The sequence below is a fragment of the Bombyx mandarina genome, chromosome 21 (assembly GCF_030267445.1).
Source record: "Bombyx mandarina strain Sakado chromosome 21, ASM3026744v2".
NCBI classification, from domain to species: domain Eukaryota; kingdom Metazoa; phylum Arthropoda; class Insecta; order Lepidoptera; family Bombycidae; genus Bombyx; species Bombyx mandarina.
The window spans coordinates 2,929,267-2,951,945 of record NC_143227.1 but is presented as its reverse complement, the minus strand read 5'-3'; the positions used below and the strand labels follow the sequence as shown (position 1 = coordinate 2,951,945).

Sequence of the window (22,679 nt, the reverse complement as noted above, 5' to 3'; positions counted from 1 at the left end):
ATGTATTCTAAAGGTATCTAAGCAAATATCCTTTTTGGTTACACACTAATTTTGTATCCTCACAGGTCTAGTGGGTTCTATCTCTTCCACCTCGGATTTCGGTTAGATTCCTAGTTCAGGCTAACATTAATGCAATTATTGGCAGATTTATTTTTTAAGTATATTTTAGAACTTTCTAGTTGTCTAATGTTATTTGTCTACTTTGTTATCTAATATTGATAATTAAATGTGCCATCTTCTCTAAATTATAGTTATTTCTAGCAAGAAGAAATAACAATACATAATATACTATCTGTAACTTTACTGGCGAATCTCTAAATAAATTTTGTTAAAATAAAGCTAATGGGTTTCTTGTATACGAATTTTTACGGAAAATAAAATTATTTAGTGCTGTGCTTGATTTTATTGAAGTGCCAGATATACACAAAGGCTTTAAGAGGCAAGACACGCATATTTTGACCTGTATTTTTTTAGTTTTCGTTTATTGTTTTTTCAATACCAAAATTCAAATATCGGTTACACAAAAATAACAGTAAAGCATTTGACACTGACGATGTTAATTGGTGTTTCATTTTTGCACTTCACAAGTTTTACAATGAGCCAGGGAATGAGGCAGTGCGTTTTGTGTTTTGTCACTGACAACTTTAGAATTAGTTTTACAGAAAAAAACCGAAGTATTCGTAATTTACAATTTGTACAGTCAAAATCTGTGGTTCGTAGTTAAATAAGTTTCATTTACTTATGAATAAAATGATGTTAGGCGTGGTTTTCTGGTTAATCTTGTCGCTTAGTGAAGTTTTTAGTGAAGATATACGCGAGAATGACTATTCTGAGAGCACAAAAGTCCTGTCGAGGCGCAAAAGGTTCTTGGTATTTCCAGAAGGCAGCTCCTTACAACTTGGTGGGTAGCATCTTAACTAAAAGCGTGAAGTTAGTACTCAAAAAGTTTCACAAAACTCATTGTACTTGCTTTTGCATAGAAATGTATAATGCTTTTACTGCAGTCTATTTGCATATTCTTTACCTGAATATGTATGCAAAAGTTTTTCCTCCTTAAATTATCTGAAATAGATTTTTATTTTTAAAACGAATATTCTAGATTATTAATTAATTATTATCTACAAATATGAAATATTTTAGTAGAGGATCAGTAGAGGCCAAGACAGATTTTCTTATTTTTATATTCATAATTGTTTTATACTTCTGTTTACTTTTGTCCAGACTGAATTTCGGTGGTAAAATAAATCAAGTACATATTTGTATTTAAATCACTTGCCGGAAAATAAAGAAATTAATTAAAATATAAATTTACGATTATGTTACAAGCTCTCAGGTCCTCCAGTCCTAAGTCCTAGATATGAAAGAATATGTAAAATGAAGATGTATTAACAATTTCGGTTTCATTATGCATTAAAAAATTTGCACATCACCATCACTTACCCAATGGTAAGGATTTTTCAAATATATTTCTACGTTGTCGCATACATCACCAACGTAGCATGTTCACACATCAGAATTATTTTAGGTAGCGTTTATTCTCTCCTCCTCCTCAAGTCGTTCCCGTAGGTACTGATGAGGATCTTGACTTCAACGGAAACGCTCCAGCAAACTCCATTTGCTTGATGGAAAATCTTCGGCTTGATGGAAAACCTGAAGCATTGGCATTTTGAGTTAGTCGGCCATTTGGTCTGACTAACGCTTAGGCCTTCTTCCTCGCGGTCTTTTACTAATGTTTATCAGAAAAATAGAAAAAAATCAACGCGTTGGGAAAAGCCGATGACTAGCTTTTTTGATGCCAAGTTTTTATGACAACAGAAAAATAGTAAAATCATAATTGTATATATGTATCTACGTTGATATTTTCCTTAAAGTCATTTTACGTCAGAGGTAGTGTTAATTAGTACAAAAAACGTCATATGCCTGTATTCACTTAGTAGGATTTGTTTTGTTAAATATTTACTTTATACCTTTCATTTAGCATATCTACTTACCGTAACTGAAATACGTGGCGTATGAAACATGTCCTTATTGGTGGGAAGTTTTTAGTAATAGATCGGCAGACAAGCAAAATATTCACACTGTGGAAAGGGTGAAGCCATTGAATGCCATTGCAGCTTAAGGCATGCCTGAAGAAGTCATCTGTTTAGTTTGAAGGATATCACCTTTTTTTCCCCTACCTATGCTGATAGCCTTGAGAGGCTATTTCAGCTTCACCCTAACATGTGGGTGAGCTCCTTGAGCTCAAACCAGGGTGTTGCTAGCACTGGCCCTAGCAAGAGCAGTGCTTCGCAGAATCTACCACCGGATCGGAAATGCGACCCACTGAGAAGATCCGGCGAGAAACTCAGTGGGCGATGTCAACATCAATTAGGCTATGTATGAGTTTTGTCTCTGTCTCCTGTATGCTGAACAAAACAATATTTGATGTACAGCAAAAAAATATACAGGCAGACCACTGCAGTACGATTCGTTACTTTTCATTATTTTAATTGGACAGACCAGATCATAGCTTACTTGTTCTTAAGTGGTTACTGAAGACATTACGACCGGAATGATACCACCCACCTCATATTACGACTATCCCATGATTCAAAACGCGGCAGAAATAGATGTGAAAATTCATACATTTTGTAGGTTTCTGCTAAACTAAGCTAAGCTGTTACTCTGCATGTCATTGTGAACACGTGATAGTCATTTACTATGAAAAATTAGTATCTTTTTTCAGGATTCGATTTCAGAATCGATTTGATAGGTCTAGAATCAATCAATTTTTCTGACAGTGGTATGCAAAGAAAATAATTTTATATAATAATCTATCGTTTTAATTACAGTATTCTGCGTCCAAACAGCAGCCCTGATACCTATAGGTGATATCTTTCTATACGGAAACACTGCGGCATTAGCTTGGATTTTGCCTTCGGATACTGCGATATTTGACTATTTTAAAGAACACGAAAAATTAGAGAGACGAAAGGATGATAAAAAAATCGTGTATCTAGACGAAGATGGACGTTATTTGGCTAAAGTGCCTTACACAAGGTAAAGTAACAAAATCTTATACCTTTAAACGAGCAATTCTTGTATATATATAATCTGAATCTCGGAAACGGTTCCAACGATTTTCATAAAATTTAGTATACATAGGATTTCGGGGGCGATAAATCGATCTAGCTACGATTTATTTTCAGAAAATGTTGTTTTATTCGTGTTTTCAATAATCAACTCTTCCCGACATCTATTGGCGAATAATAATACTATTTTTCTTAATTGAGGGCAACTAACCGCTTTAAAGACACAACAAGATGGCCTTATTTTAAAAAAACGAGCAAATCATCTAGTAACTATAAAAGTTTTTGTTAAATCCAATGGCCGTTTATCGGACATGACATTACCTAATTGCGAGACAAGTACATTACTATGCTTACGGGGTTGAACTCAAATAGATGACCAAACAGGCGTTTATTTAATGAACAAAAAATTCAAAATGAATTTATCCAAATACCTTAAATTTCAGGAGAACCATTGTAAATCCCGCTTTTGCGAAGAGAAGTGTTGATTCAAATAACATGTCATTCAAAGAAAAGCTGAAATCGAGAATAGATAAGAAACAGTTGCATGAAAGACAACTAAACAGAGATTACCTAAAGAAAGAGTTTATGGATGAAATAACAATAGAATATCACAGAAAAAGTCGATTGGAGCTATTACAGAAGTTAGAAAAACTGTATACTGCGTATGTGAAAACTTTTTTACTATCGAGCTAAGATGGAAATCCAAAGTTAAGGACATCATCATGTTAAGCGGTTATCGGAGTTCATAGACTTAATCACACTTAATTTACACGGAGACAAAATATTGATGTTATATGTATATATATACCTATATACCTAGTCAGGTCATAAATTCTGTCACATGTTTAATGTAAAATAATTGAAACAAATTTATTCAATATGTAACCATTCATATACCAAAATGAACTTAACAAAACATAGATTCTTATGACACTAAAGTTTATTCAAAATGACCTCCGTGATTTTGAATACAGGCCTTCAATCTGCGCGGCCAGTCGTCTATCGCAGCACGAACGAGGTCCATGTCAATATCGGCGGCTGCCTTAATCAAGGATGTCTTGAGTGACTCCAAATTGGAATGAGGCTTTGAGCACGCCTTTTCCTCCAAGTGTTGCCATATCTTGTAATCTAACAGATTCAAATCTGGACTTTAGGAGGGCCAGTCTTCGTGCCGGATGAAGTCGATTTCACGCGCCGCCAGCCAGTCTTGTGTGCTCTTCGCTCTATGAGCTGGCGCCGAATCTTGTTGGAATACCCAGTGCCTGTTATTGAACATGGTATGAGAAACAGGTTCCACAAGGTTCGTCAGGACTGTATTTTGACACACAACTGCATTCGTTTTTACACCTTTCTCACAAAAATGTACCTCTGTTAAGCCCCAATAAGAAACTCCCAACCATACCATGAGCGAGGATGGAAAATGACCTCGTTGGACACGCGGAATACGGTTGCTCGCTTCTTCACTACTGTGTGCGTACACCTTATCATTTTGTTTGTTGTAGCTCTCTTCTACGGTAAAAATTTTTTCATCCGAAACAAGAATTTCCCGATATTTTTTTCCCGCGTACCGCTTCAACAAAGCGCGGCATCTCTTCAGTCTCAGGTCCATTAGACGAGCATTCAAACGATGTCCTGTTTTTCTTCGATATGCCCGAAGCCCTAAGTCTTCATTTAACACCCTTTTCACCGCGGTTCTGCTTAACCCCACCTGAAGGGCCAACAGTTTCTGCTTACGTTTGGGATTTCTTTGAATTCGCGCCTTCACAGCTTTTATCACTGCTGGAGTCCTAACAGACCGAGGGCGACCATTTCTTGACCTGTCATCTACACTAGAGTCTTCATTGTATCGTTTGATAGTACGATAAACGAATCTTTTGGTTATATTCAAATTTTTCAGTATGTTAAAAATTTGAATTGGCGCGTAACCGCAACGATGCAACGCAATAACTGCAACACGGTCTTCTTTAAGCGTCCACTCCATATTTAAAAATGAGTAAAATTCTAAAAGTATACACATTTTTATTTTCATGAACAATTCGAAATTCGAATTCAATAAAAAATTTTGTGGCCAGCATTCTAAAAGAAAAGTTTTTACTGTGTGACAATACTTATGACCTGACTAGTTATTAATAAATAGCTAAAAACCTTTAAATCAGGATTAATAATTGCTTTGAAATGGGTAGAACGATGTCATCCACCAAGTAGGCTTGAAACCAACCCAACAATATATTATAGAGATTTTATCCATTTCATACCTGGACAAAGACTTGTGTTTTACAAAGTTCAAGCCTCGCGCGGAGTCCTGCTTCCCATCTATAGGCCGGGGACACCTAATAATGTCGAAAAGTCCGTTCTCGTGGACCGTCTGGAACCTCTGAGTCTGCAGAGGGACATTAGCTCACACTGTGTTTTGTGGCGTATATTCCACGGCGATTCTTTTTTCGAACTCTCGAGCGAGGCTAAGTTTATCTGGAATAGCTGCGTTCATCTACAGTGCGTTCCAGAGATCTTTTTTTGCCAAGTACCAGCCGGTTTTGGACTGGACACCTCTCTACGGTGTTTCTCGAACGCTATGACATGTCCTTCTTTAAACAAGGTTTGCGATGAGTACTCAGCGGTATGTCTCTTGGCTTTACCTCTGCTATTACTGACGTCAAAGAACAACCATCTGGTGGGCCGCATGCTCGTCTGCCCACAAAGCCAATAATAAAAAGTTCATTTGCTCATCAAGAAAAATAAAAAGTTACAATTTACTCTGTACTTATTTTTCGGAATAATAATATGGTAAGGGGTGAAAAACTATTCAGTTTAAACGAAATTTCGGCCAATACGCGACATTTATCATTATAATTAAAGGTTTTTGTTTTATTTGGTATCAACATCAACAGTTCCAAGTTTTTATTTGAACTTCAATTAAGTTTACTTCATTGAAATGGCTGAGTAAATTATTTTGTTATTCTATTCTATTCTATCAGCCCATGGACGTCCACTGCTGGACATAGGCCTCCCCCAAGCCTCGCCACAAAGACCGGTCCTGCGCTGCCTGCATCCAGCGGATATTTTTTTATAAGTTTTGTTTTTCAAATTTTAAACTTTAAATAGTTCTCCTGTAAAGTTCCAAAAACTTCGCTCAAACCAAATCGCCTTTCACCCCTCGATATATTATATTGTATAAAATATAGATATTATCAAAGACTGAGACAGCATATAAATTTGTCGTCATAATCACTACCCTATCCAGTAGAAGTTAAACTTTTAAAACTTCTCGAGACTCATACCAGTAAATTCTGTTCGCAGACTCGGGAGAAACGGCCGACAATGCGTGCTTCACAAACTATGCGAATCAGCAAAGAGCTCTTCAACACAGGGAACATTCCTTCAAGAATTCCTCAGGGTTATCTACACGTAAGTTTCTATGTATCATAACAAGATATATAACAGTATATTTATACATAGCGTATTTTAACGATACACACTTTTTATACATAATGTACCAAATAAACCACACTTCCGAGACCCTGTTACGAGAACTGTTTAAAAGCTGAATCTGATTAAATTCAACGATTTTGATGATAATGCAGAATTTGGTTAATATTATATACTAGGTGACCCGGCAAACTTTGTTCTGCGGCAATAAATGAGTAGACTTTTGATTTTATCATGGTCAATTTCTTATTTGGATAATTAATATAACTTAAAATAGCAAGTATTTTAATGATACTTTATTGGCCATGTATTTTGGTTGGTATTTTTATTATTATTGCATTTTCTTGTTCTTCTTCAGTCCTTTCACTCGCAATGTTTCGAATCCTAGTTGCATTACGGGTTCGTCGGGAAAGATTTGATAGTGCTGGTCGCGGCATGGCTTTCTTAATGATTACCTATTTCGGTACAATAAATAGAAATTCAAAACAAACACATCAACCGGTCAATTTCAAAATTCTACTATAATTAGCCATAGACTACATTACGTTTAGCTGTCAGTCGCATTTTATTATTCCATATCAGTTGCGTTTTTTTATACCACGTTTTATGTTGCGTCCCACGGGAGCGTGATAAAAAGTATCCTATGTCCTTCTCCTGGTTCTAAGCTACCTCCCCACCAATTTTCAGCCAAATCAGTTCAGCCGTTCTTGAGTTATAAATAATGTAACTAACACGACTTTCTTTTATATATTAGGATCGGTATAGTTAGTTTGTTTGCATAAAGAAAAAGTCTCTAATAATTCCCAATCAATTATAAAGGACAATTTGAAGTGCCGAGTATCACCCGGTAGAATGATGTTCGAGTTTTTTATTTTTTATTTATTCTTTATTGAGTTAATTAGTGGCAGGGTAAATGTCATATTTAAAGGTTTCATCAACAGTAAAGCTTTCAAATTGATTCAATGATGAATATCATAACATACCAATCTTTTTTTTTATATTTTCTTTATTGGCCTAGCAGGTAGACGAGTATACGGCCCACCTAATGGTAAGTGGTTATCGTCGCTCATGGACGTCAGCAATTCCAGGAAGTTGCTTCGGATGATGTGCATCTATCTAAATGTAAATAAAAAATTGGGATAAATAGTCCACTCAAGCGACGTGACTGCGTCGGTGTTCTAGTTTGGCACCCAAATACCATTGTTCCTAAGAAAATCTGCACTAATACATGCTAGTTATCGTTTACCAAAAGTGAAATCTTATAAATATATCAGAAACAAACTTACTAAGCACTCACAAAAGTCCCTACGGTACGGGCATTAGCATCTGATCTCAAATGTTTTTTTTTGTTTTTCCTTACCTATTTGCGGGTAGCCTAAGAGGTTATTCCAATTACGCCCGGATGGGTAGGTGAGCTCACGGGTTCAACCTGACAGAATTTGCTAACACTAGTTCTAGCAAGAGCAGTGTTTCGCAGAATCTACCACCGCTTCGAAATCGCGACCAACTGAGAAGATCCGGCGAGAAACTCAGTGGGCTGTGTCTATGGGTTAGTTCGCTCGTCGAACTCTTCGTCGCAATCGACGAGTTTGACGAGAACGGTAACGGTCTCTAGTAAACGGTAATTGTTGGTGTGGTACTACTGTACAGGTCACAGAGTTTTGGCATATGTATATCTTCTAGTCGTCAATACATCACCACCATAATAAATGCGTAACAGATACAGTTCAATACGTACTTAGAGACCAAAACATTTTGCATTCTAGAGTTTAGATCTATAATAAGATAAATCAGAATAATTAGACCATCAACAAGATGTCACCTATTGATTTATACGACTATATGCGAATAATTGGATAGATGGAAAAGTTTACTTTAAGTAAGAATTGAGCACGAAAGCATTAAAAGGTGTAATAATTCAGTATTTTTCCCATTAAAATATATGGGAAAAATACTTAACGTTCATAATAAATGCTTTGATGTTAGAGAGTTCAAATAAATCTTCACATGAATCATATCATTTGGCTTAAGAATACGTCCTTTGAGTGGAATATTTTCCTTGTATCGTAAGGATACCGTTCTTTTCATCTCACATATTTCAAAGCAAATTAATTGGAAAGTAAAATATTTGAGGCTTTAGGTTTACGTGTACACTCATCATACATTATTATTTATTTACTGGATCATTCTTATTTGGGTCGGAAGGAAGTTCTTAGGACGCTTTTTTGCTATGCTCGAGTTTTTGGTTGGTATTAGTCGAACTGCACTGTAGCCTTCCTTGCTGTCATAGCCTTTTTTTATTGCTTACATGGGTGAACGAGCTCACAGCCCACCTGGTGTTAAGTGGTTATATGAGCCCATAGGCATCTTTTTTTTTATAGCCCTTGTAGGCAGACGAGCATACGGCCTACCTGATGGTGAGTGGTTACCGTCGCCCATGGACTTCAACAATGCCAGGGGCAGAGCCAAGCCGCTGCCTACAGTTCAGTACTCTTCACAAGCCTCGTTTGAAGAAGGACAAGTCATAGCGCTCGGGAAACATCGTGGAGGGGAGCTCATTCCAAAGCCGGATGGTACGTGGCAAAAAAGATCTCTGGAAACGCATCTATAACGTAAATACACCACCCCCCTTGATATATAAGTTCTAAGGTCTCAGTATAGTTACAACAGCTGCCCCACCCTTCAAGCCGAAATGCATTACTGCTTCACGGCAGAAATAGGCGGGGTGGTAGTATCAACCCGTGCGGACTCACAAGAAGTCCTACCACCAGTAAAAAAACTGTGTTAATTCCGAACTTTGGAGCAAGCGAACGAACATAACATTATAATTTACCGCTTCATGCGGTATTTATTGTATGTAGATGTTGTTTGTGGAGATTGTGACTTAGATTCGAGATTGGCAATGCCCTAAATACTTTCAGGCCATTTATTTGTTCACATGACTTCAAGTTATGTGCCGTTATCTGTTCTACTGCCCACTTGAAGTCACGGATAGCTCACCTTAGCGTTCAGTAAGCATCGTGGAGTTTTCTTTTTGTGATTTACATTTTTGAAAGATCACGAAATTATATTTCAAGAACTAGATAAGGTTTCTTACGTTGTAGATTAGCATTATCATGCCAGCGATTTGTCCTGAATGTTCTATATGGCCAGAGGAGCATAATGGTAAATTATGTTCTAGTATGCAGCCCCGGCACATGTTGTATGTGTATATTATGTATATATAAATGTGTGTATATATGGATATATAAGTAGGAAGATCCGTACTTTTTGGTCAATTCACACTGGCACATTATTATTTTTTTTTAAAACTAGCGGACCGCCTCAGCTTCGCTTGGGAAGTAGTGCACGCGATGTAAAGAATTTTAGATAACTTTGTTACACATTGGATTACATTATTGGAGTTTCAGTAAGGATCCCTAATTTTTTTTTTAATATACCGGGGATAGCGTAGATTTCTAACCGTGAAAGAATTTTTTATATCGGTTCAGTAGTTTCGGAGCCTATTCAATACAAACAAACAAACAAATCTTTCCTCTTTATAAAGAAAAAAAATACAAATGACAATCAGCAATTGACATGACGATGTTATGAATATGTAGTATTGTTTAAAAAAAAATGTGTGGTGTCGTGGGGCACCGGATAGGAACGAAGCTCTTTATTATAAAGAATTTTTTTTTTTTTACGATCCAGGAGTATTTTTGTGACCAAATAGTTCCCTACTATTTCTAAATAAACATTCGCGGACGGAAAATATTAAATTAACACCAGTGCTAATTGAATAAGGTTTTAGTTGATAGAGTCCACTGAACGTAATCCGTTGATCTTGTTAAATTGTTTTTAGTCAAATCCTGCGTTAAATTTTACTAAATTGCTTTTGTAAATTTTGTAGATGTAATATTCCGAAAAGGAGACCTCGATCTGTTAAAAATTCTAAAACGTAAATAACTAGTTACGTAACTGGTGGCAGGACGTCTTGTGAGTCCGCACGGGTAGGTACCACCACCCTACCTATTTCTGCCGTGAAGCAGTAATGCGTTTTGGTTTGAAGGGTGGGGCAGCCGCTGTAACTATACTGAGACATTAGAACTTATATCTCAAAGTGGGTGGCGCATTTACGTTGTAGATGACTATGGGCTCCAGTAACCACTTAACACCAGGTGGGCTGTGAGTTCGTCCAAGCACCTAAGGAACAAAAAAAAAAATTACCATATTAAAAACGTGTCGCTACGAATGATTACAATACAGTATTTAGCATTGTAAGTCAATTACGATCCAAATAGATAAAACAAGGTATAAGAAACCTATAGAAAAAAATACCTACATTTTTTTAATTTATTGCTTAGATGGATGAACGAGCTCACGGCCCATATGGCTTTAAGTGGTCGCCGGAGTGCATATATATCAACCAGCTGGAGATATGAGTTCTAAGTCACAGCTTTTACAGCAAAACGACTGCCCCACCCCTTAAACCGAAACGCATTACTGGTTCACGGCAGACATAGGCAGGGTGGTGGTACCTAACCGTGCGGACTGCCAAGACGTCCTACCACCAGTAATTATGCAAATTATATCTGTATATATATTGATTGCCTACTTGTTAACAAATTAGCTATATGTGCAGGTTTAAAAAAATGGATGAACTGTTTGAGCAGTGCGGTTAAGAATTTTAGTGCCACGCATGGGTTCTGTCTATGAAGATTATACAATCTGAGTGACGGCACCCAATTAGAAGCTTGTCGAAGCCTCAGTCTTATGGTAGTAGATAAACGAAGTCATGTGAGCTTAGTAGCAATCCCCTCAGACGATTTTAGTGTGCTGACGAATGAATAAGATGCTCAATCACTTAACTCGCATTGCTTTACGATCTCCAGGGGACACGCCTGATGAAAAGTAAAAGTAAAAGAGTCTCGGATTATTTTTTTCTAATTAAAATTTTTAATCAAAAGTTTTGCTAATATTTGTTTAACACGTTGACTGCCATGTAGGTCACCGATGCCCTACGCGACGCACTAAAGTAACTATGCCGACTTCTCTCTTTGTTCTTCTTACTAAGGCGCCGGAATATATATTAGACTCTGGGAAAGACGAATCCGAAGATACTGACAATGAATCTATTTCTAAGAGACTTAAAAGACTAAATCATACATTATATTATCAAACAAAAGAAAGCCAAAGTTAGGCAATCCAGGCGCTTAGTAACAGAAATCGACACAATTACTTCAATGCGCCGCGTAGGGTACCGGTGACCTACACTGCAGTCAAAGGGTTAATTAAAATGTATGTTTTTTTACAGCGGTCGTGTGAATTATTAATCAATTCAATGGACTGAACCGAATGTTTGGTTTTTATAGATGAATATTTTAGTTTTTTTTTTCAGGCTACCAAAAGGCAAAGAATTTGAAGACGAATATCATAAAGAATATGACAGAGCGCATTCTCCAACGAACGAGTGTCTCAGCTTGTACCCCAACTGTGAAGATTTTGATGGAAATTTTTAAACATACTGGAATTATAAACAAATTTATTACTTACTGGCTGACCCGGCAGACTTCGTAGTGCCTCAATCGTAAACAAAAGACCTAAACTTTTGTATAAAATACATTTAAACCAAACAAAAGGAATCCGTCCGACGGGGGACACATCAAAGGGAAAATAAAATTGTTATTTTTATTTAATTCCGAGCATTTTCATATTTATGTACCTTTTAAACCTTCTCTGGACTTCGACAAATAATTCAAGACCAAAATTATCCAAATCGGTTCAGCCGTTCTCGACTTTTAGCGAGACTAACGAACAGCAATTCATTTTTATATAATATATAGATAGATAGATATTCTGTGATTATCTCTGAATAACTCGGTTTTGTTAAAATTAACGCAATAAATAAATTATTTGTAATATACTGATGTGCTTTAATTAATAATGTTAATGTTTGAAGCATGCAAGCAATTAATATCATCCTGTTACCTTTTCCCTAATGTCATCAAATCATTTCCATGTTAAATAAACGAAAGTACCGAAATTAGTTTAAATGTTTATTTTATGATAGAAAATGTGCAAATACATTCACAAGTTTCATACGTATGTATATGATCATCATGTTTGAGACAAGGAGCTTCCAATGTTTTTACTTTTAAAAGTCATAACCGAAAACTATAGCCGTAAATGACGTCATTAGTATTATGATTTGAAGCATAGAAAGAAGCGATAGACTTACCGACTTAAACAGAACGCAGGACTCAAAAACAAGCAGCTACTTTTTTACTGGTGGTAGGACCTCTTGTGACTCCGCACGGGTAGGTACCCCCATCTTGCCTATTTCTGCCGTGAAGCAGTAATGCGTTTCGGACTATACTTCACGTCTTAGAGCTTATATATCAAGGTGGGTGGCGCATTTACGTTGTAGATGTCTATGGGCTCCAGTAACCACTCAACATCGGGTGGGCTGTGAGCTCGTCCACCCATCTAAGCAATAAAAAAAAGCTACGAGATATGTACTTCCTTGTGACTCACAATACCCCTATCTAGTAAGTTCGTTTAAGATCATTAATTGAGAATTAATGTTTCTTTTTTTTCTACATATTCGTTGGTAGTCTAAGGGCTACTACGCGTGGACGAGTGGGTAAGTTCACGAGCTCAACATGAGAGAATCTATACTAATATATAAATCTACAGTGGTTTTTACGGATGTTCCGTTATAACTACTGAACCATGCATCCGATTGACTTGAAACTTGGTATCCATCTAGAAAATACATGTACTTAATGGATAGGCTAATATTTATATGAGTGTCGGACTCCCTAATAATAATTGCAATAAATAATAATGCTAATTTTACATGCCCAGTGAAGCGGGCGAGTACGTCTAGTTTTCTAATATTAGCCCTAGCAATAGCAGTACTCCTCAGTATCTACCACCGAATCGGAATCGCCAAATTGATATTTTGATTATTCGTCGATAAATTTGGGATTTCGGTTGGGGTTTTATATAATTAAAATTGTTAATTTCAAATATGTATTTATAGAAGCTGTATAAAAAAACCTACCTTTTTTTTATTGCCTTTGTAGGCAGATGAGCATACACATGATGGTGAGTGGTTACCGTCGCACATGGACTTCAGCAATGCCAGGGGCAGAGCCAAGCCGCTGCCTACCGTTAAGTACTCTCCACAAGCCTCGTTTGAAGAATGATATGTCGTAGCGCTCGGAAAACACCGTGGGCGGGAGCTCATTCCAAAGCAGGATGGTACGTAGAAAAAAGATCTCTGGAATCGCACTGTGGATGAACGCAGTGGCCCCAGCTAGTATGGATGAACTCTATTCCGGTGGTGGCGGTGCGATGGTAAAAACGAGATGAAGGTATCATCTCAAACAATTCCTCAGAGCACTCCCCATGGAACTAACTATCTTAAAATATGTATCTGTTCTTTCTAATAGTGATACACTTTGTTTTCTTTTCATTATAAAATTGGAGTGAAACATTATCTAATCGAACTATTTTAATAAACACTAGCGACCCGCTCTCGCTTCGCTTCGGAAACTTGATTATTGATTTCTTCACTATTTAATGGATGTTATTATGCATATAAACCTTCCTCTTCAATCACTCTATCTATTAAAAAAAACGGCATCAAAATCCGTTGCGTAGTTTTAAAGATTTAAGCATACATAGGGATATAGGGACAGAGAAAGCGACTTTGTTATATACTATGTAGTGATGAGTCTGTTTGTCGAAGCGTGCCCTAAAAATGGTTACACTTGCAATTGTACGGAGCATCGACACCTCCTCATTCATTAGCACGTTCGCGGAGACAACACCAGTTCCGGCGGCTTAATTATATGCAAATACGTTTGGCTCCAATTTGTATGGGTCCAGAAATATATGTTAAACATTCTCTATCGTGGACCAGTCTTTGTTTGAATACTGTGCTGGAATCCAGTACGGTTACTTGTTGTATACAGAGTTAGCTGAAAGTTAAAAGTGAGTATGTTTAATAATAAAATTTTAAAAGTAGTGCCAAAGTAAAGGTTTGAAAAATATTCAAAGGCTATTTAAATATTTTGTTTAATTTTAAACTGGATCACTAATTAATTTTAAGATTTTTTGTTCTGTAATCGGTTATCATAGTAATTATATGAGAACAATAATTTTAGGTGCTTTGCTTAGAACAGAATCGGTTTTGGAAGTCTCTTGGTTAATGTACAAATTACAGATTATCTGATCCACAGATAGCATAATTAATTTAAGTAAATTTATACAAAAATCACAAATAAAAAAACTGTGTGGAAATGTCGAAATCTCAACAATTATCCTGTTCACCTAAAATGTCATTGGATCGTCACAGTTGATGGTCATCGTCAACATCTTCTGAGAGTTCTAATCCTTTGAGACCCACTGCCAGGCATAGGCCTCCCTTTTTACGCCATAGTGTTCGATCGCTCGCCATTCTCATCCACGTCTAACACACCATCCTGACTATGTCATCGGTTCATCGTTCCATAGGTCTTCCAGCAAGTTGATGATAGTTTTATACCCGTCATTTGAGGCATATTCAGCTGAGCTAATTACAATTTTAAACCCTTTCATTTCAGATGTCGCGAACAAAATTAAAAAATATGTATATGATTTTATTGGTGTGGACGCTAGTCTGTTTTTTTACTATTAGCTTGGGAAGTTCGCTAAACGAAACTTCGTCTGAAAAGATATTATCAAGAAAAAGGAGATATTTAGTATTTCCTGACGGCAGCTCGTTTCAACTGGGTAATATTATTTTGACTATGTATTGTGGTATAACGTATATAAATCTTTAAAATATTAAATATAATGTTCCTCAAAATTCGACATGTGTTATGGATAAACAATAAATAGGAAGGTCATTGAAATAGTAATGAAGAAAAGGGTTTTTCAAATTTTTAGAATACATGAAAGTCAATATATTCACATTATGTCAAACAATCAGGCTAAAGATTATGATTTTAGTATTAAAATTAGCCGTAGATACAGTGAAATAATAGAAACCAAATGATTGAGATAATGAATTTGATTAGGCGCTGATAGACAACACAAAGTGGATATCATTGACCAACTCGAGTAATGTACACATTTCAATAGATTAACAACAATGCACCACAAAAATATAGTAATAATATATCTTCTATATTAATCTTTGAATTGGAACGCATGAGTGCTTCCCTGAAAATGGAATGAATGATGTTATCCACCAATGAGAGCATACGAAATCTTGTGCAAAATCAAAACGCTCTTGTACAAATGCCTTCCCTAAGTTTAATCATCATGACTGATCCTGCGCTACTTGCACCTCGCAGATTGTGGTCCCTTACAAGATAGTGCCTTGCCAGTTTCCTTTGCAGTAAAAACCTTGAAACGCACTATTCCCCTGTAAAGTCCTTCTTGATGCCATATCTAAAGTGTATTAGGCTAATCACCGACTTCTTCAATAACCATTAAACTTTATTCTTCACTAAGTCTGTTAGTTTTCGTAATTATAACACCGTTAACTGCTCAATTAACCCAATCAAATATGTACCCTAATCTAAGCGTTTTAAAATACCAATTCTAGTATTCTGCACCCAAACTCACGGATATCTGCAAGTTGGGGACATTGTGTGGTTTGGAAGTACGGCTGCTCTAGCTTGGGAATTACCAAATGACCCGGAGTTGTTTTCTTTCTTCAAAGAACACAAGAAAATATACGGAGGAAATCGTAGAAGTGACATTTCGAAACATATTTACTATCTGGACGAAAATGGAAAAGTAATTAGCAAACAACCGTATCGTAAGTAAGTAAGAACTTGTATTAGATCCGTCCTATTTAATGATATTACAGGTTTTCATTTCTTTAATTAAAACAAACACATCGTTTATAGTATTTTTATTTCAAGTCTTTTTGGGAATCGCAGTTTGGACTTAGCAAGGCATTAGCGGGGGAATTAAGTTAGGAAATTAAATCAGTTACGATTACTAATTGTTGAACACGAGGAAATAATCTTCTAATGCGAGATCATTCTAAGGATTTATTCAAATTGAAGATACACTAGATACATCAGAATACTATATTTCCGGAATCTTTATAAATATATTTGATTTTAAAATATTTTTCAGAAGACTCATCGTTAATCCTGCTTTCGCTAAACGCAGTATTGATAGCAAGCTACTTGAGGATTCAAAGTTTTCCAAAAAGGACATGCATCAGAAGAGCCAAAACATTCGTTTTCTAGACGATATACCTGAATCCAGGATTGATTTCCATAGGGAAGGAAGGAAAACTCTTTACACGAAACTGGAGAAATTCTTCCAAGGGTATCATTATTTAAATAAACTCCTCTAGTTCTGTTTTGATATGAACATCCATTTTAATTAAAAACATAGTTCCACTCGACTTTTGACCAGCTTAGAATGTGACAATGATAGAGAGAGATTTTTTACTGGTGGTAGGACCTCTTGTGAGTCCGTAACAGGTACCATCGCCTCGCCCATTTCTGCCGTAAAGCGGTTTGAAGGGTGGGGCAGCCGTTGTAACTATACTGAGACCTTAGAACTTATATCTCAAGGTGGGTGGCGTATTTACGTCTATGAGCTCCAATAACTACTTAACACCAGGTGGGCTATGAGCCCGTCTACGCATCTAAGCAATAAAAAAAAAGATAAAAATATATTTTTTTTCCCTTGTTTTATAAAAGATATTGTATAAAGATCAAATAAAATTGTGTTATTTCACGGGCACTCCAACGAGGTTTTGTAACGGGTATATGTTTTGATCTTATCTTATTGATTTGAGATTTTGTGAGAAACTACCAGTTCTCTTCTTAGTTGGAAACTCTGTGTTACTAATATTGGCAGAGCAAAATGCACTTTCTAAAATAATCACAATTTTCATAAATGTTTCAGATTAGGTTGGAATGGCAGACAGTGTGTACTAAGGATATTGTGTGAAATTGGAAACTCTACGAAGAAACAAGGAAGATTTCTAGACGAAATCATCAAAGCAACTTTCACGTAGGACATTTGATTTTTTTCATTAGTTCGGCAGACGATTTCAGGGTCACATGGAGTTAAGTCATAGTCCATATTAATCAAACAGCGAAGCCACCACTCTCGAGAAAGGACAACAAAATTAACGAAAAGAGGTCGCATGATTCCTCATTCTAGTCAGGTTTCGATATTTTGCCTATTTCTAGCGCGAAGCACTCATGAAATCTTGTTTAAATATTGAGACACCTCGCCCATCTCCTTGAAGTGTTGAATGTTATTCACTTCTTCTTAACACCATAAGCTTCTCAACCTAATGCAATAAGCTATGCTGACTTACATCAAAAATTCTACTAGTATAGAACTAAACATCAAACAGAACTGCCTCAGACAAAAGCACAAGTCTCCACAGATTTTTCATTAACTTCTTGCTACAGCAGCTAGGGAGACGTTAAACAAATCATTTTTTCATTCTCTTTTGCTTTCAAAAAACGTTCATAATTCTAGATTACCAAAAGGACGGGAATTCGATTCGGAGATTCACAAACAGTACGATATAGCCCACGGGACGCGAGGGGACTGCTACAAGATTTATCCAGAATGCGAAGATTTGCACGGAAGGCAATTGTATGATTAAAAACAAAAATTGTTACTTGTGTTCGTTGCAGTTTTATTTTTTGTATGATGCATATAATTTATTTATTCGTACCTTTTTTACTGCACAGATTGACAACCAAGTACTGCATATGCGTTTGAAATGTTGTATCTTTATTTTGGAGAGCAAACTCTAAATGTATTATTAAGTATTATTACAAGAGGTATTCGTTAGTAACTTGAGGATAAATTCGCTGTGCCTACAACTGAGAAGACTAACACGTATATATTTATTGTAAGACCTAATAAATTTAAAAAATAGGCAGTTGTACTTCTAATTAGTGACTAGCTACAAATGAATACGGTGAATTTTTTCAAATTTCGTCATGAAATATCGCGCTTTAAGAAACCAATTTGGTAATGGATCACAAAAAGCCTTCAGACAGTATTGACCAAGTTAAAGCGATATTTGATTCAAAGGCCGTTGAACTTAAAACACTGTTGTTGTTAGAAATGAATATGAGATACCTTTTTCTTTTAGATTCAGGTATAATTTTATTTTAGTAATCTACATAATATAATATCAGCTGTGTAATGTTGATGCTCGTATTTTTCAAATACCAAGGTACAGAACGCAGGTCGAGATGATAAAAACTCAAAATAAAGTAAATTGGTTATTTACTTTAATTGAAATCTTAGGTCAATGATATTGCGAATGTTTACTATATAGGTAGTTATTCCCGCCTTGCATGGTACTAGTACTGCTCCTAGCTTTGGGCTGGAGCTTATAAATACCGGGTACTTCCATTTGCGTTCAAATAGATAAAGTCTGTTCGGATTGTCGATAAGCCTGTTCTTACGGGTCGTTTGGAACTTGTGGGTCTACGGAAGGACTTCAGTTATTTTTGTGTTTTAAGCTCTGAGGAACTGTTCGAGATGGTCTTTTCGTCTTCTTTTTTAATATCGTAACGCTTACTGCCGGAGCGGATTTCATTCGCTCTACAATATTTTTCGAGCACTATGTCGTGTCCTTCTTCTAACGAGGTTTGATGAGAGTCCTCGGCAAGCAACGACTTGGCTTTGATTCTACTATTTTTAATGCCCATGAGTGGCTAATTAACATAGGGCCATATCAAATTTACTATTTTACAAAATATAATCACCGCTATTGATTTTTCAAGATAAAAAAAAACGATTATTATTTATCATTTTAGTATATACCAGACCTCAGTAGAAATTGATCTTACCCGTGTAGTACTATTCCATAGATTTGTTTGCATCCAAACGTTTGTTATGGGTAGGTGTTTGTCAAAAAACTTTTAACATGTCTCTACTAAAAGATACATCGATTATATTGAACTTCTAATATTTGTTCTATTGACACGAGACAAAGCCGACTTGTTTTAGTGTAAACATAACCCAGGTAGAGGACACAACACCATCGTGACTGGTCACAGCACTCGTGGATATTGTGTTTGTTTTTAAGACTTCAATCATGAAGGGTTTATGTGTATTATCAGCATTATTAATGATACTGACATATTGTGTATCATTAGAATCGGGGGATAGTTGCGCGAATTCAAAGACACCGTTAAATTTGATAAGAAAGAAGAGATATCTTACTTTTCCGGATCATTCAAATGTTGTGGTAAGTATTTTATTATAATTAATCTCTAATTAGGGTCTCTACATAATGAGCTTCTTTAAGGAAGCAATTAAGAAAAATGTGAAAAAAATATTGTTTATAAACAAACAAATAATAAATAAAAAGAAACAATAATAATAATATTTATGCCTGGGTATAACAGTCAGGATATTTGATTAAAGGGAAAAAAACAGAATTTCTATTAGCTATTGATGTGTGCACAAAATCTTTCAATTAATCGGACATTTTGAAGTTGGTTTTCGTTACGTATGATATAGAAACAAGTGAATCTAATTTAAGAGCATTAAAAAGGCTTGTGTTCTCAAAGTAAAAAGCAGTTAAATATAGCATACTATCCATTCAGACTATAATGATTATCAGAGTACATAAGCCAGATTGCTGTCATATTGGAACAGTAGAGAGCAGGTGAACCATGAAATTTCGTAAAAGAATAGCTAATTACATATTGGATAGTTTTTGTCATGGTATATGACATGATTATGGAAACGCCGAGCAAGTATTCTGCAGTACATACGGCAGTGCATTCGTGATGATAGATCCACTAATTGACTTAATGTATCTTATGGACCAGTGAGCGACACAAGGAACCCATTATCCTGGAAAATTCCAACGGATTATATGAATTTTAAATACAAAGTGGATATAATCACGGTCTATCCATCATACCAGTCTTTTTTATTGCTTAAATGGTTGGACGAGCTCACGGCACACCTTGTGTTCAGTGGTTATCGAAACCCATAAACATCTACAACGTAAATGCCCCCATCCTTGAGACATGAGTTCTAAGGTCTCAGTTTTTACAGTAAAACGGCTGCCGTACCCTTCAAACCGAAAAGCATTATTGGTTCACAGATTCTTAAATTTTTCGAAAGTCATTTAGTGATTCACAAAAGCTAACTATTGCTTATATAGGTAGTTCATTTTATCAACTGCGACACTCTTTTCAGCTAACAATCTCCCTGGTGAAAGCCTTTATGACGCACGCACCGTCAGGCTGGAATATAGCTATTGAGATTGACGTCATGTATCCAATGTTAAATATGAATGAAACGAACAGACTCTTTCGTAAGAAGTATCATTACAGACAGAAACGAGAATTCTGGGAGAGACTGGAGAATGCTGTTGAGTTGTAAGAAAACATTATACTAGTAGATGATTAAGAGAAGTAATTCACATTTCTTGGATAAGCTCTAGCTGATGTTAAGTACTTACCGAAGCTAAGCTAATTGATATTACAACGTGAATTTCGCTACGAACTTTGATATAATGATATGTGGTCGAATTTTACTTGTGTGACGACTGTTAACGCTTTTCGTTGGAAAGTACGATTACTATGCACAAAGGCAACATTATGGTGGTTTTATAAGAATAAAAGTCTATATACACAATATCTTGAATGCGAGCACCGATTTTGTGACGTCATGTAGGGATTCGCTCCAAATAAAAAGTGAAATACAATGGATAAGCACATTCTCTATTTTCTGTTCGATGACAGTGTTATTTTCTTATCTTTTTTTTCATTAAAATCTTTAAAAGAATATTTGAAATATGTGACGAAATTAATTAGTGTTTATTAAGGGCGATTAAGGATTTTGTCATTTCTTTAATTTGCCAATGTGACTACACTTCGTAACAACTGCAACGAATGGTTCCGATGGGATCCCGTTTAAAATTTAAACTTATGAACACGTGTTGTGAATTCCTGTTGAAAATTCTACCCGTTGAATTGCCGATTATATGTAGTGTTGAGAATAACGGGATACAGTAAAAATCAAGTAAGACCTGTTTTTTTTTAGCCACAATTTGAATGGAAGATCGTGCATACTACGTAGTGTATGTGAGGCTGATACGTCGTTGGCGGCGCCAGGGAAATCATTGGTGCATGATATACTTAGAGCTGTATTCACGTATGTTTATCCCATTTTTATTATTAGTTACCTGATAATAGATAGGCAGGCGCTAGTTAAATAACTTAATTAGATGTGGAGGTAAGAGAGTGGATGTGGGAAATGCCCACACCCACTGGGCTGCTTGCGTGGTTTAGGAGTGCCGATAAAACAATTTCCATTCGCCACAAAGAAATTCGTCAACGTCAAAAGATTATTGTCCAATACGACATCATAAGTTTCTGTGTATTTGCGACTTTCAGGGCGCCATTGCACGATGAAGATTTTCAAGATGAAATAAAAAGCACTTACGCCGAACTGTCCGATCCGAGTTTTTGTAGCAAGCCAAACGATTGTCCTTTTTCCTTTTTGGATTTTGTTTTGTCTCTAAATGAGCGGTATTAATAAATTGTAACAAAGTAATTTTGTTTTTTTAAGAACTCGTGCTAGCTAGCGATCTAAATTGGACTGTAGAATAGTAATGAATATACTTTAGCATAATAATTATTATTTTAATATTTCGATTCATAATATTTATTACATTTTCTCGTTTTTTTTTTTGAAATTTTTTCATTTCCGATTTAAGCAGTTATAATATTTTTGCTTTTTTTTGATAAATAAACGAATCCAAAAGTATAGCTGATACTGTACAATATCTATTAAAAATACAGTTGAAAAACAATGAAAGATGAACAGGTAAATCAGAAACTGAAGAAAATTGTATACTGAGCAAAGAGATTAGAGACTTGGGAAAGTATAACAAAGGACAGGAAATTAAGAAGAACAAAAAAAATTGGAGGTGAAGTTCTAAGAACAGGGGGAACAAGAAAAGCTTTCAAGAAATTAAGAGAGCTTGGAATGGATACCAAAACTGAAAAATCAACAGATCCAAAACAGTGAGAAATCGCAGAAAAAATCGGCGTCTTACAGATTACTGTCGAATTCTTTACTCGAACAATGACAACGACCAAGAAAAGAACGCCAGTGACGATCCTGGTACGAGTCATAAAAAAGTACCATTAATACTCTTGCCGGAAGTACAGA

The 22,679-nt window shown here is 35.9% G+C and overlaps 3 protein-coding genes across 3 annotated transcripts; all 3 read left to right on the top strand.

Annotated features, from left to right (window-relative positions):
* The first annotated feature begins 750 nt into the window (after positions 1 to 750).
* Positions 751 to 11,998, top strand: LOC114241345 (uncharacterized). The gene is made up of 5 exons (XM_028172156.2): positions 751 to 901; positions 2,832 to 3,039; positions 3,515 to 3,733; positions 6,369 to 6,476; positions 11,878 to 11,998. Exons 1-5 carry the CDS (start codon positions 751 to 753, stop codon positions 11,996 to 11,998), a joined length of 807 nt encoding a protein of 268 aa, XP_028027957.2.
* Positions 11,999 to 15,115: 3,117 nt separating this feature from the next.
* On the top strand, positions 15,116 to 18,126 carry LOC149500430 (uncharacterized). Its single transcript, XM_089736577.1, has 5 exons — positions 15,116 to 15,260; positions 16,081 to 16,300; positions 16,623 to 16,820; positions 17,409 to 17,516; positions 17,997 to 18,126. Exons 1-5 carry the CDS (start codon positions 15,116 to 15,118, stop codon positions 18,124 to 18,126), a joined length of 801 nt encoding a protein of 266 aa, XP_089592703.1.
* A 1,452-nt stretch (positions 18,127 to 19,578) lies between these two features.
* LOC114244975 (uncharacterized) lies at positions 19,579 to 22,040 on the top strand. The gene is made up of 4 exons (XM_028176969.2): positions 19,579 to 19,731; positions 20,697 to 20,878; positions 21,546 to 21,656; positions 21,899 to 22,040. The coding sequence occupies exons 1-4, from the start codon at positions 19,579 to 19,581 to the stop codon at positions 22,038 to 22,040; spliced, it is 588 nt and encodes a 195-aa protein (XP_028032770.2).
* The last annotated feature ends 639 nt before the right edge of the window (positions 22,041 to 22,679 follow it).

Excerpts from the sequence above, each read along its gene's own strand:
- LOC114241345 (XM_028172156.2), top strand. The coding sequence starts at position 751 with ATGATGTTAGGCGTGGTTTTCTGGTTAATCTTGTCGCTTAGTGAAGTT. Across the intron at positions 902-2,831 it reads AGGCAGCTCCTTACAACTTG|TATTCTGCGTCCAAACAGCA; the intron begins GTGGGTAGCATC and ends TTTTAATTACAG. Across the intron at positions 6,477-11,877 it reads TTCCTCAGGGTTATCTACAC|GCTACCAAAAGGCAAAGAAT; the intron begins GTAAGTTTCTAT and ends TTTTTTTTTCAG.
- LOC149500430 (XM_089736577.1), top strand. The coding sequence starts at position 15,116 with ATGTATATGATTTTATTGGTGTGGACGCTAGTCTGTTTTTTTACTATT. Across the intron at positions 15,261-16,080 it reads CGGCAGCTCGTTTCAACTGG|TATTCTGCACCCAAACTCAC; the intron begins GTAATATTATTT and ends TACCAATTCTAG. Across the intron at positions 17,517-17,996 it reads ATCATCAAAGCAACTTTCAC|ATTACCAAAAGGACGGGAAT; the intron begins GTAGGACATTTG and ends TCATAATTCTAG.
- LOC114244975 (XM_028176969.2), top strand. The coding sequence starts at position 19,579 with ATGAAGGGTTTATGTGTATTATCAGCATTATTAATGATACTGACATAT. Across the intron at positions 20,879-21,545 it reads CTGGAGAATGCTGTTGAGTT|CCACAATTTGAATGGAAGAT; the intron begins GTAAGAAAACAT and ends GTTTTTTTTTAG. Across the intron at positions 21,657-21,898 it reads ATACTTAGAGCTGTATTCAC|GGCGCCATTGCACGATGAAG; the intron begins GTATGTTTATCC and ends TGCGACTTTCAG.